Below are 14,939 nucleotides of genomic sequence, written 5' to 3' on the forward strand. Positions count from 1 at the left end.
CAGCAACAAAAAAGAACAAAATACCCAGACAACAAGCCGAAGGTGAGATTGGGGAACGTTTGCTGGATTAAACGCGCCTTGATAAAGGCTGACACATTCTTCGTTTTCTGCGCTGGCTGGTCATATCTTCGTTCTGCCGCAGGCTGCTATAGTTAGCGCTCGTGATGGGCAAAGGTTTTGACATACCGACCCCGCGCAAAACGTAAAGTTATCCTTGTGTGATCCCAAAATGCAGTGTCCGAATAGACAAAACAAGCGACATTCGCCTCCAAATAACTTCGATGTGTGTATTTTTTGTTTACGGCATCTTGCAGTCTAATTAGCCAAGGAGCCATAGAAAGAGACCGCTGTGAAGGAGCTTGGGAAATTTCGCGCCCAGTCGGGTGTTCCATTCTGCCTTTTGCGGTTTACCACGCGTTCAGTTTTTACTAGAAAATACGTCGTACCTCGCTTCCACTCCAGATTGCAGGTTGCAAAAATATATGAGTTCCGTAAAATTTATCGTACCGAAAAAGAAAAAAAAAAAAACGGTGATTTTTGTAACTGCTGACCGCGTTCTTGCGCAATCATTATTCTATTGGCATATGTACGACTACAATAGCTTTTTTTTTTCTATTTTCTGACATCGCCAGGCACGCATATTGGATGTCCATTTTGTAACCGCGACAACTAAGCAAAAACTCAGAACGGCTCTGTTTCATTTCTTTGCATGTTTACTTTTTAAGATTTTTACCTGCCTCTCTAGAATTGATGTTCAGTGTCAGCAGCAGTTAGGCAACAAAAATCCTGCATGAAAGAATTTCACACTAGCTACTATTTTTTCGTCCTCATTAATAAGAAATCAATCACTGATTTCATAGTAAATTCGAAGCTCATTTTCCTCTGTCCAATTCGCCGCTCCATTATGAAGATGCTATTTTCGAGTGGTTCCCCCTTCTTTTCTTTGCGAGCGCTGGAGAACCAAGTTTCACTTGTTCGAGTTACGTTTTCCTTATGCGACCTCTCGGTGCCCATTAAGCTATCAATAGCTCACGTTTACTTAATTCCAGCGACTCGGTCATCAAGGACCGATGAAAAGGAGCTTTCGGAAGCCCGCCACCTAAAATTACCTAGACACGCATGCTCTTAGGCTCTGCGAAAGAGACCCTTCTCCAGACGGGTTAACATCGCGTACGGCATACGTGATGTCCAGCCAGCGACAGAGATAGCTCATCTTCGCCTGTACAAATATTTTCGTGAGCAAACGAATGGCACCGCCAGCATCGCTCGCCCCGTTTCTTAATCCTGAGATTCATCGGACGGTATGACTGCGTCTTTCGAGCTAGCCCGGACCTGCTGCCAGGAATTCGCAGAATGCGCAGGAGGAGGAGAAAAGAAAGGTTGCTTCCAAGATTTGTATGTCACCCCTATTTGCGCATGCATTTTTTCAATGCTTATATATATTCTCCTGTCCCGATGGCTTCAAGCAGGCCTCCCATGACCGCGGTAATATGAAGTATATATTTGGAGAGGTACACGCAGCATGTTCGTGAGAAGCAAGATTGATGCTGTGTATCGGCTGGGCTGGTGTATAGATCCAGTGGCCGCGGAATGATTGGCCGTAAAATATAGAGCGCAGCGCGCTCACTAGATGGCGCTGTTTCCTGTCGCACATTTTGGCGGCGGTCCTCCTCCGGCACACGAGTCACGTAACACACGAAGCGCAATAACTCGCCGCTTCTGGCATCAAAACGGCCGACCATACAGGCTCGAGAATCTGTGCTTGCGGTTTTGTTTTCTCTTTGGCGTGTATGTCGCGTATACGTTCCCATCCCTTCCTCGTTGCAACGCCCAAAGCCGAGTTGTGACCGGAACGAAATTGTCTTTTGTCAAGCGCTTTCCAATCGCTATGCGACGAGGCTCTGTGAAAGCGACTTTTCATCCAGCGTACAAAAGGACTGCTGTCTTCATTCTGATTCGCTCGTTCTTTTCTCTCTTTTTTTAACCTCCCCTTTGTTCCCGTGAGATATTTCTGGCTGTCGTTGTAGTCGAGAAAACGAGAATTTTTCTTGTGCCAGTAATATTTGCAAACAGCCGACAACGAAAGTCTGTTAGCGTTCTCGGCATTGTATTGAAGACCTAAGCACAAAAAGTCGCACAAAGGCTGTTGCTGGCACTACAGGAAATAAAGAGTAAGCTAAAGATTAACAAAGCCTTGTGCCATCAGAGCCAGTACGCTGCGATTGCGATGGTTATTGTTGTCTTTCAATGGTTATTGTTGTCTCCCTGATGGCCGTTTTATTTCTCTGTGTCTTGCTGGGTTACAATGAGCTGCTATGTTCGAAGCGAAGTAATATTTGAAAGGCACGTTTTCCACAACGAATCGCTGGTGATATAAATTTTGGGGATGAAGCATTTGCTAAATTTTCACCGGGATGTTGTGCTCCAAATCTTCAGTTATGATATTCAAGGTTTCTTTCTTTTTTTCATCTTGATCGTTTCTTCTTTAATGGGACATAAAGGCATCGAAGCACTTGGGCATCGCCTGCCAGCATTAAATTTGAATGACGTTTAACAGTTCGATTTTGCCTTATGCACAAATTATCGTAGCTGCTTTTCTCGCCTTGCGAAAAGAACGCAGTGGATATGGTGCTATTAACTTCTTCTTTCTTTTCGTTTTATTTATTCACTTTTTTCTAAGTTGCTTTCGTGCTTTCAAAAACTGGCATATGGCGAGCCACCCCACAGCTGTGACAGTCTTTGCATGTGTTTTTCGTTTATTGCATCCCCCTCAATATATCCTCCTCCTCTTTTTCATAGCCCATTCAATACTCTCGTGGCTTGGAGCCCTTCACGTTCCATTTTTGGCCATCTTTTCTTGCCTGTGTGTAGCGTAGTTTTGACCGAAACGTGACATTTTCCTTTTTCAGAAGAGGACCCCTAAACGGCATTCGTTTTATTTTTTTTTTTTACACTGGGACTTCGTGCACCCCTGCCCCTCCTCTGTTTTCTTTTTCGTTAGTTATTTTCTGGCACGGGATCCTGGCCCGTACCGTCGGGTTCGGCTCAATCGAGCGCCCTCTCGGCTTCGACTTCTATGAGATTCAGTCATGGGGAGCTGGAGACAGTTGACCCTTGCCCTGTGTCCCCTTCCTTCTCACCGCGTTGCGGAGCTGTTATAGATCCGCAGCTGTAGTGTTGAGGGAGGGGGAGAGGACAGGGCCGGCAATGTTGGGTGCAGGAACAGGCAAGCCTGAACGAGCTTTCACCGCGCATTCGTCCCTTGAGATGTTATCTACATGGGGCGCCATGCTCCAGCGAGGCTTAGTGTATATGTTTAGTTGAAAGCACTCGCGGGACGCAGTCATTGCCTCGTGCTGAACACAGTGAAAAAGAAACGGTACCATAATTAAATGTTAATCAGGTCAAGAGTAAAGAGTTCTGATGACAAAAGTCTGCTTTGGGTGAATTGATTTAAGTGTTACAAGGTCCTCTCAAGGTCAGAACAGGCGCTGACCAAATCAACAGCCTTCATTGCGCTTGGAAAAATGCTAAGCTGAGGTCGTCACCCAATGCACGAAAAATGCAGGGGGAAAATCAGAATTTGTACAAGGTGCGTCGACTTATGAAGAACAAATATGGAAAGGAGGTTCTCACTCACATTGTCAGCCAGCAGCTGATGATAGAGAGGTCCGGAAGACAAATTCGCCTTAATTACGCAGTTTTAGAATATTGGAGCGTGATCTATAAAGAATGCAGGGTGGGTCGGCAGCCTCGAAAGCGGAGTTTGCAGGAAGTGCCAAAACGCTGGAGCTGAGCCAGGTTTTTACCGCCAAGAAAAATGAAGCCGCCTCACTAAGACTTGTCTTACCCGTGAGCATATTTTTCTAAAAAAAAAAACAAAAAGAAAAAAGCTCGATTAATTACCCATACGTTTCTTGTTTTCCAGCTACATAAGGGTGCGCGTTTTTGGCGCGGTCGTCTGGAGCGCGCACGAAGTTATGAATTTATTCTGAACATTTGTTAGCTGACCCGTGGCTGTCCATCGTCATAACAGCAGAGGTTTTGGCATGGTCGGTTGTAAACACCGCCATTTCGCGCATACCCGGTACAAGCCTCGCAGGGTATTGGCCTTGTCACGAAAGATGCTCGTTAGACAGTGTTTTGGTTCTGCGGCATAGCGACGCTGCACTGAATGAGTGTCCAACTCGGAAACGCTAACGTTCATAACCCGAGAATTGCAGTACACATTTCTTGGTTGGAGGGTCGTTTGAAAACGTCGACAGTTAGGAGCGTAGAAATTGTTTGCCTGCCAACATCCTCTTTAACCAACCAGCCTGCGGTCCCATTGCGGCTTCGGTGTCTCTCTCGCACTAATAAAAACAATGTACAGTCAAGAAGTTCCGAGTGCATTTTGTTTTGGTTCCAGTTTATGGTTCCTGTTTGCTCTTTCTCCTGCCCCGTGAATAATTGTGTCGAGCTGGGTAGCCATATCGACCTACTTGGTAGACGAATACGTGTTGTTTTTTGACATTTGATCGTATCTCCTCTTATGTTGGCCACCCCTACAAAAATTTAGGGGCGCTTTATGCGGGGCAAACGTGGTGAAAGCATACGCCTTCTTGACTGCGTTCGTGTAGTAATGAGGATCACATTTAAGGCACTTTTGGCGTCTTTATTTCACTCTCTGCCGTTGCTACCCGTATGATCTTCTACACGAGACGACATCTACAAACAGTATTTTCAGGTAGTGTGCCGAATGATTTTCGGTCACATTGAAAATAAAGTATAGTCATATTTTATTGTGCTGATTCATTCTTCACCATATTTAATTTTGCTATGTTACTCTGGGTCATCTCCATTTTTGCTGTCATTATGAGTCATATTAAATTTTGTGAGTCATTCTTAGCTATTTAATTTTCTTGAGCCACTCTGTGACGTTCAATTTCGCTGTGTTGTGATTGGTCATTGTAAACGAGGTTACATATGAGCCCTTAGGACGTTTTCGTTATATCGACATTAACTGTTGTATCGGTCTTTTCTTACATTCGAGTATTTCGTAGAATACAATGCATACGCGCGAGCGCACGCACGCACGAAACGCAGCCCATAGGCTTCAGACACATGTGGCTGACATTCTTCACCTTCACGCACGGTACTCCAAATGCTTTCGCATTAAGGCAGGAAATTCGCCACCTTCAAGTTAAAACTAAAATTGTGTGGGTATGTTTCCTAGCAATTTTAATCACCGGACGCATTGTTTAAATCAGCTTACCGGAACATATCAATGGTGCATTGGTTTGAGAGTTAGATCGGCCCCGTCCAGTATTCGTGTACCTGGAAGGAGAGTGGCTCCTGCCACGCATCAAAGACTAGCTTCCGTTTTGCCAGGTTCAAGATAAAATTACTGCCCAAAAATTACAGATATAGATAGCCTACTGTTGTGCCTAACGGCAGTTGCAAAGAGCACTAGCACTACATAGGTCAGACAAATAATAAAATACCGACAATTGAGCAAGTTGGTATACATTCATCTTCAGAAAAAAAAAAAAAGTGCTACAAACACGAGCACAATAGGAAGGGGGGGGGGGGGGGTGCACAGCTCTTATTCTCAACTGAAAGGTTTTGTTTTGAAGCTTCAATATATACACACACCGCCACCAATCCGCAGCAATTATGTGACAGCCCTTGCGCGAGAAATCGCTACCATGTATTCGTCATTCGTGTTTTTAAAAAAATCTATCTCCCTTGGCTAACCGATGCATCGCTAACACGTGGAAGGTTTTTCATATCAAAATACCGGAATTCGTGTAATCGTATTAGCAAATAGCAGCGAATAGCTGCCACAGGCTCCATGATCCCCAAACGGCCGCACGGTGCTCGGATCATTCCTGCCTCGTACACTATGTTCCCGTGTTGGAACGAACATATCTGGCGATTCTACAACTGATGGTCACGATCAGCACGTTGTTGCTTGGCTGCATGTTTCTATTTAATAAACCACCACCACCACCACATTACGCTCCGACCACAGCCGTAGCCCAGAACGGAAACTGCGACAGGCCGACAGCTAGCAAAGCGCTGTCTCGCGTCTCCATTCTGTAGTAAATCGAACTGAAACCGTGGGCTGACGTCTCGCTGCACCGTACTCGGATCGCGTGGCGATGTTCCATTTAATCGTACTGTCCCGCGATTCTGCAAGCTTGGCACGGGCGGGAAACATATTTTTTCCGAAGGACAGGAAGGACACATGTCCGCGCGCCGAGGGAAGATTGAAATGATCGGCTAAACACGAGAGGCTGGCTTCTAGAGGAGGGAAGAAATGGAAAGGAGTGGGGAGTGGGGGGGGGGGGGGGGGGGGGGGTATGAGGTGGTGGCTATCCATGCGTGTACGGTTTGTTCCCTGTCAGCCCGAGCCCGATAAAGGAGCAAGGGAGCTGGAGAGAAAGGCACGTTGGCCCCGCACGGTTGAACGGGATGAGGGGTGGCGGGGATGGCGGAGGGGTGAGCGTCCGAACAGCTGCTGCGTTGATTTGCTGGCTCTTTTCAGTCGCGGCGCCGGAAAGGGGGTTGAGGGGATCCCCATCAGTGAAGTGCTAGCCCTCACAGAAAGGGACTGTGGAGAGTCAATTGCGTTAGCCGCGGCGCGCGAGCTTTCTAGGCTGCCTTTCTTGGGTCGCGCTGGAGAGGGCGGTGGCGTGGCTTTGACGGGCGGTGCGTGCCGTGTAGGTGAACAAATACGGGGTCGCAGAAGCGGATGCGGTTAGAAAAGCGAAAGAAAGTGGCGGCCCGCTGTGGAAGCGACAGCTGGTTGTCATTGGTTCTGACTTCGCAGAGGTTGTGACGCGAGGCAGACAGTGAAGCTTCGCCGACGTGTGATGTACATTAAAATTTTCCTCTTCGGCAGCCGAAAATGCCGCAATTCGCGAATCTGGCATTAGGCCTTGAATGAAAAAAAAAAAATAGAAACGCAGAAGAAAAAATGTTGGAAGTATGTAAGCAAATTTTTGCCAACGAGGAGCGAAGAGGTTGTTTTTTCTAGTTGTTACGTAACTGTACTCCTCAACATAAAGCGGAACGAAACTAATATATATATATATATATATATATATATATATATATATATATATATATATATATATATATATATATATATATATATATATATATATATATATATATATATATATATATATATATATATATATATGTATGTATGTATATTCTGAGGTCACGTGGCCCAGATGAATCAGGACTGCCTGGCTATTGCAGGAGCGCTGTAGAAGTGTAGGAGGGGGACGGAAAGGGGGGGGGGGAGCTGGAGCGAAGGGAAAAGAGGGAGAGCTTTTCAGCCACCGTTGTCACTGCTTAACAGTAGATGAGTTTCATTTCTTCCTGATTCTTTTTTTCGGCTTCAGTTTGCGTCTCCTGGTCGTGCGCCACCTTTCAAATTCTGGCGCCTAGCCCGTAGTTCGACCTCGCATTGTTGTCTTGGCCCGGACTTCCACTGCGCTTGCCTCCCATCTGGAGCTGTCACTTCAGTTCCGCGTTCATCGTTCATCCGTCACGTCCTAGCCGGACTCATCAACTCGGCGCCCTCGCCTGTCGACTACTCTAGGCATCTTTCTTTTGTTGAAGCGTGCGACATGCCAGGACTCATACTCTGCAAAGTGAGTTCTGGTATATCGCCCAGTTGTGACACTTAAGAATCCTTTCTTCCTAGATCCTTTCATAGATATTCTGCCCAAAAGCTAGTGCCTAGCCGAATTCTTATCGCGTTCACTGCGTTTTTTTAGAGAGCCCTCGGTGATCCAAGAAGCTCAAAGTAAGCGATATCGGTGAGGATGTCTGCAGTTGCAGCGACAGCGGACCTACATAAATAAATAAAAAAAAAAGAAATGCGCCCGGAGAGGGGAGAAGGGCCGTAGTAGAAGTTTCCGCAAAGTGCTGTGTTATAGCAGTAAATTTTACTAGCAATAGACCAGTAAGGAAAACTTCTGCACATACAGGAATCTTCCCTACCAGTATTCGGAAAAATGCTCTTAACATCACTATCTGGGAACTTTCGCCTACAGCAGTGTGTGGCGGACGGCGACTTAAGAGTAGTGGAGATCGGTTTGTCTGTTCGTCTGCCCTTAAGTAGGGTCACCGCGTGCAGACCTTGTTACGGGCCAGTTAATGGGACTACTACTTGTTACGGGCCAGTTAATGCGCCTTCTTAATTTTAGAACTGGTGGAGCGATTTGAAAATATGGAACGATCCATTGACGCGGCATCTTATTATCTTGTGCTAAATCGGGCTCGCTTTTTGCTCCCAGCCCCAAACTCGTTAGGTCGAAATAATATGATTTCCGCCACATGTAATGCCATTAAGGCTATGCGCAAAAAAGACGACACAAAAAACAGAGGCAACGACAGGACGAGCGCAACGTCCTGTCGTTGCCTCTGTTTTTTGTGTCGTTTTTTTTTTGCGCATAGCCTTAATGGCATTACATGATTCAAGCCAACTAGCCCGACAACTCTTGTTGAGGTTCATTTCCGCCACGCTTTCGATCATACTCACTGGGGATTCAAAATATCTTAATTGCTCCTACTTTAATTCCGGTTCAGCAACTTGTCTTCGCAAAATGAAAAAAAAAAATTGAATGGAAGTTCATGTAATTTGCACGACTTTCAGCGTCTGCTGATAATGCGGTCATGACTGCGCAAAAACTGATTATGATCTGCTTAGTGTTTTAAAGAAGACTTGAAGCTGGACAGCATCGATAGATGATTGTGTTGTAAATGAAAGTAGATTACTGAGCACAGAGTTCTCTGAGCTAGAAACGAGAGAGAGAGAGAAACACAAGTTTAGCCGTCATCCACTTTTTGTCGCGCACGGACTGGGATAACGTCAAAAGTATTATTGCTTCTGATTTCTAAGGCTAGGTGACACCGCCATGTCTTTGCAGATGGCGATCATTGGTTCCTTTTCATTACTGACGTCATCAGTCTTGGTTTCAATAGCGAAAAAGCGTCCCAGTTTCCAATCTAATTCTCTCTGCGACAAATGAACTTTCTGTTGCTGAAGCAACTCTAACTTAGTCACAAGAATGAATGGTCCATTTTTGTAAAAAAAAAAAAGAAAAAGAAACGACGTCGTCAGTGACAGGTTCAATAACGGGCCTGGTGGCCTGTTATTGAACCTGCCACTGATGACATCGTCTGTTCTTTCTTGTTTTACAAAAATGGACAGGCCCAATGACAACTTAATGCAGTAATGCTACTGTGCACCGACCCTCTGTCACTGTAACAGTATATATATTACATAGTGACGTCAAGAACGTTTTGAAGCTGTGCGTAAAATATTTGTCAATGTACGTAAGGAGGACGAAGAGGTGCATATAAAATGCTCAATATTCCCGCTTGGAATGATTTATTAGTGCCTCGTTTCTAGTGGCTTGTTTTTTTTTTTATTATTTATTTATTCTCTACAGAAGAAGTGACAGTACTCACCAGTTTTCTGTCCCGCCGCGATGACGCAGTGGTTGGGGCGCTCGACGACTACACCCACGGATGCGGAATCGAATCCTGGCCGCGGCGGCCGCTTTTCGGTGGAGGAGAAAAGCAAGGCGTCCCTGCTACTAGTAGTGCGATGTCAGTGCAGGTTAAAAAACCCCAGGTGGTCGAAATTTTCGGAGCCCTCCACTACGGCGTCTCTCATAGCCTGAGTCACTTTGGAACCGCTTAAACCAAACCCAATGATCAATGTTTAACGCCGCCATCCTCAGCAAACAAGATGACGCGTGAAATTTCAAAAGCTAATGAAATGAAATCCGCAGTAGCACTCTGCATCACTGGTACGTCTGTAAAGTTCAATGAAGAAGAACTCAAACATTTCATTCGGCGAAGCCATTGAGTTCCTCCCGTCCGTATGCGTCAATTGTAAGACCGGTTTTTCAGGTTTTTGGAGTTACAAGGCAATTAACAGCTGGTTTTTTTGTATGTGTGTGAAACTGTTTGTACCTGAGATGGTTGGTCCGGATCTAGAGTGGCATCAGCGCAAGTATAGACACGAACAAATTAAAGACGTCAGCGCAGTGCCTATTATTCGATGTGTGTCTATTCTTGTGAGGACACCTATCTAGCTTTTTGTTTTTCTTTGTGTGTGTGTGTGTGTGTGTGTGTGTGTGTGTGTGTGTGTGTGTGTGTGTGTGTGTGTGTGTGTGTGTGTGTGTGTGTGTGTGTGTGTGTGTGTGTGTGTGTGTGTGTGTGTGTGTGCGCGCGCGTGCGTGCGTGCGTGCGTGCGCGCGTGTGTGTGTGTGTGTGTGTGTGTGTGTGTGTGTGTGTGTGTGTGTGTGTGTGTGTGTGTGTGTGTGTGTGTGTGTGTGTGTGTGTGTGTGTGTGTGTGTGTGTGTGTGTGTGTGTGTGTGTGTGTGTGTGTGTGTGTGTGTGTGTGTGTGTGTGTGTGTGTGTGTGTGTGTGTGTGTGTGTCGCACACAAACACACACACACACACACCTGGTCGCACCTGTACGTAGATAGGTACTTGTGTGTGCGTGTGTGTAAACACACACGCACACACACGTACCTATGTACGTACAGGTGCGACCAGAATATTACGGAGCACGCTTCTGGTGTCTGAAAATTTCTCAGGCGCTCAAGATACAATGGTTACTCGGATCCATGTTTTAGCGCGTAAGCGGCGTGTGCTATTATAGGTATAATGTTACTCGTAATATACGGTAGGAAAAGCGTGATAAAAAGGTTTGTAGCAGAGGCGTGCTCGATAATATTATAACCAGAACTCTATGTACGTGAACACACATACAGGTACTTACGTACTTACGTGCGCTTCTGCGCGCGCGCACGCATTTTTGTGATTAGAGTTAAATGAGCGCATCGAACTAAAAAGAATTGTGTGTCAACGCTTTTACTGTGTGCTTTTCGTATTCGGCCGTGACTAAAATGTGTGCTTTCTTTTGTTCCTTTTTCACGTGCGCAGTGAGGAAGGAGAACGAGAACCTGTTCCGGCTGCCGACGTCCACGGCGGCCACCACAACGGTGGGCACCGTGACGGCGACAGCGACGACCGCGTTCGGCCCGGACAACGCGACGCTCACGGCCGCCGCAGTGGCCGTGGGCTGACCCTCGAGGGTGCCGCCTCCACGACGTCGGGACGCAGCGGCGAGACGATCTCCCCAGCCCCTGAGACGAGCTGCGCGAACGACTCTGTTCATCTGGGACTCAACCAGAGCGATGATGAGGGTGGAAGCTGTGCCACCCTCACCGCATGCGTGATTTCACCTGTTCAGCGGTGGAGAACCGGTGAATGGCCTCGCCATCACCGCTGAAAATTTCAACTTTAGGCAGGTTTAGACATATTGTTCCTGTCTGCGGTGAGTCAGGTGCGACAACGAACAGAAGAGGCGGAGTGAGACATAAGAGAACTCCTTTATTACTGCATGAAATGAGAAAAGAAACAAAAAATAAAACGTAAAATCGTGCAATTTCTAGTTCTAGGAACGCGAATACTTTGATCCTCCATGACTCCATGTAAGATGAATAGATTTCTAAATTTACAAATCAGCACTCGCAGGCTTTCTGGAGTTCATCTGGATGACAACATTCCTGATATTCGGCGCCGACTATCTTGCAGCCGCCGGCACAGCCTTGTATGTCTGGATCCTCAGCCATGGCGCCGCTTATTTGTTCGTACTTATTTACTGCTTTCTGTCCCTCGAACACTGTTAGCGACATTTGCAACGCAAGTTTGACTCGTGTGAACAGCTCACCGTTCTCTCCGAAGCGCCGCATGTCCGCCCTCAAGGCGAGTTGCTTGTCGACCCATTCTCCACCGCTGAACGTGCGAGACCGTGCTGTCGTGTATAGAACGCGTTGCTCAAAGTGGTTCTAGCCGCCTTCAGCTTGCCGCCCCCGGTCGATTTTTGAAAGGAGCTCCGCAGTGTGAAGAAGTTGTACTCGTGACCGTGTGGAGGCTCGTCTGTGCATGACACTATGCCAGCGGACCTTCGGACCGCCAACCGGGCTGCCGCACAGTGCAGGGTCCACGTTTCGCCCGAGTGGACTCTCAGTTCTGCGGCCATCGGAGTCATCAACAGCACCTGTGTGTTACGCTTCTGTCAGTGAGAAGGACGCCCCGTGCGTGATCCGCAGTCGCAACGTTGTGACTGCTGCGCCGTTGCCCTTCCCTACTGTTTCTTTCGTTGAGCTATTCTCGTGCGGCATCGCTCAGTCCTCGATATTGCGGTGCGAAAAAGAATGTTACGCGTAATTGACCGTCAATCGTGTTTTCGTTGTGTCCAAGATGTTACCGTTTGAAGTGAAGAAAACGAATGGCCGACAGGGACCATGAATGAAGGCGTTGAGTGGATAAGCGTAATAGTAATGATACCGAACGCTATCAAAACAAGGATAGCTCCATAATTAGTTGGAATTTAACAGCACGTAAACAGTCATAAAAGGAGCGAATAATTCTTTAGACTGAATAGGCTCTTCTGTTCGTCTAAAATGCGTTTCTGTGTGTGGAAAGATTGGCCCAAGGTACAGAAGCAACTATAGAACGCCCCATCCACATAGCACATTGGCATGCATCTTCCCCGCTTCCAATCTAGAAAATTTGCTTAGAACCGCCATCTGAGTCCATGTTTCCTTTTTCTTTTTTTGTTTACAAAACATTCAAGAAAATACATGGTTCAAGTGGGACCAACTCAAGCAGTTACACTCTAAGAAAAAAAGGTGTGATCTTACCCCTTTATGGGGGTAAGTCCACTGACGCACTGGGGAGCCCCTTTGGGTGCAAAGTTACACCCGCGATGGGGGCTTAAGTGTAGGTGGTGTAAAGTTTACGCTGCAACGAGGCTAACGTTATGCCATGTGGTGAAGTGCAAGTATATGCTTCTGGGGAGTAACGTTGCCCTCTCTCAGAAGGACTAAAGGTTAGGCCATGAAAGTGCAAAAATATGCTAAAAAATCTGGTGCATGTTTGCCCCCAGCTGGAATAAGCTTATGCTTAATTCTAAGGCGTAAACTTACCCTCACAGGGTCTGTATTTGTGCCAGCGTAATGAGCTTACTACAGCACCCCGTGAGTGCATCTTTGCACCCTATGAATGGGCGTAACTTTGCACTTTTACGTTCATATTTATGCCTCGTTTGGAAGGGTAATATTACCACCCAGAGGAATGAAATAAATCCATACAATGGTATGTTTCTACACCCTTTTAGGGCAACGTAGTTTTCCTTCAAAGGGCACATTTGCGCCCTTTTAAATATACTCTAGGTGCACACTGGTGCGCCAGTAATTTGAAAACTACCACACTTCGACTGATTGTGCAATCACAAGACGTCGCCGCTATCGAAGCGATACGAGACATCCATTTTCTTTATTTGCAATGCAAGCGACCCCGTTTGGCATATGTGTGGTAATGCTGCCTCCGCTGAAATATTAGACAGCCTTAACATACGCCCTATACAAAAGAAAAACGTTACTAGGTGAAAAGGTGTATGATGTGTTCGTCAGCCGGCCACAGACGCCCTCGCTTCCGCAATGTTGGTTTCTTCGTGCTAGAGCGACATATTGTGACGGGCCATGTAGCCATTCAGGGCGCAGTTTGCACACCGATATTAGTACATGAGGACGGAAGGCAGGGTTTTACTTTTTATTGCGTTTGAAAATGGCAGGATAACCGAGCAGTCTTATGTCATCGTCGTGGTTGAATCCATACTCCGAAGGAACCTGTGTGAGATAAAAATGAGATGGAGAGAGAGTACACACATTCAAAATGGATACACATGCAAGCGATGGAAACACCTCGGCGACTAAACTGCGGCGACGTGGCAAAAAAAAAAAAGGAAAATGGAAGCGTGTTGGAACCGCGTCGCGGCTGCAGATACAGCAAGCGCTTTCTCTTGCATGGGAAACATTTTTCCAGCACCGCACTCTTCTTGTGGCCGCCAAGCGAGGAACGTCTGACGGGGCGGGTTACCGAGGATCGCTCCTATTTTTTCTGCACAAATTCTTTTGCAGTAGTGGTGCCGGCCTATTTTCAAGTAGTACAGTTAAGTGCGGGGCTACTTTCAGCTAGCATGTGTAGGGATGCTTGAGGCATCTGTGGGCGCACCCTGATGTACCTTCCACCTGCACTTGACCTGCTTCATCCATGACAGCCCTGCAATCAACTACTGCACTACTGCTCAGAAAATAAGCCCACTGAACTATAGCGAAAAAAATTTGCTGGAAATATTCTCGGGAACCTCGGTAAGCCGTCCCGTCAAGGATACTTCACCTGGTGGTCACAAGAGGGGTGCGCCACTGATAAAAGGTCCGTTATTGTGCAGCAGGCCAGGGCGTCGATAACTGGAAAATCGTGAAAAATCACGCTCAGAAATCTCCATTTTCGCAAGCATGGTCATCAAAAATGGTAGATGAGGGGGCTTTGTGCAATCGCAGGAAGCTACTGCAAAAATGCCCATTATAAGACATGAAATTAACCTGCGCGAACTGGCCTAAAGTGCAAAGCTGTGTGCATTATTCTGTTAAGCGGTTTTACTGCAGGAGAGAGGATATGGCCAGATAACTCTTGAAGGACATGTCCAAAAACTAGACCAAACTTAGGTGTGCCTAAATAACAGTGCAATGAACAAGGAAGCACACAGAAGAATGGACGAACACAGGCGCTCAATAACAACCGAAATTTTAACATATATTAACATGCATAAAGGTGTGAAGCCAAGGCGATGCTGTGCGATCACCTAAAATAGTCTAGTAATCGCCCTGGCTCCACCTCTTTATGCATGTTTATATATGTTTTGCTCGGTAATAAAATTTCAGTTGTTCTTCGTTTTACAAGTTATCTGTAACACTGCAAAAGGCAGAGGAGCCCTAGAATGGTGCTCCGATACTGTTACTCCCGCCAATTTGGTGGCGAGAGCCGCGTAGGAGCACAATTTGCCTATTGT

At 46.5% G+C, this 14,939-nt stretch overlaps 1 protein-coding gene across 1 annotated transcript in view; it reads left to right on the plus strand.

Annotated features, from left to right (window-relative positions):
• Positions 1 to 12,690, plus strand: part of LOC146186732 (uncharacterized) — a 194,602-nt gene extending 181,912 nt beyond the window's left edge. Inside the window, exon 4 of the mRNA XM_084608104.1 lies at positions 10,964 to 12,690. Coding sequence (XP_084464230.1) covers positions 10,964 to 11,106 — 143 coding nt within the window. The 3' untranslated portion in view covers positions 11,107 to 12,690. The remainder of the gene's footprint in view (positions 1 to 10,963) is intronic.
• The last annotated feature ends 2,249 nt before the right edge of the window (positions 12,691 to 14,939 follow it).

The sequence above is a fragment of the Amblyomma maculatum genome, chromosome 6 (assembly GCF_055883805.1).
Source record: "Amblyomma maculatum isolate TAMU_Amacu chromosome 6, ASM5588380v1, whole genome shotgun sequence".
In the NCBI taxonomy this organism is placed as follows: domain Eukaryota; kingdom Metazoa; phylum Arthropoda; class Arachnida; order Ixodida; family Ixodidae; genus Amblyomma; species Amblyomma maculatum.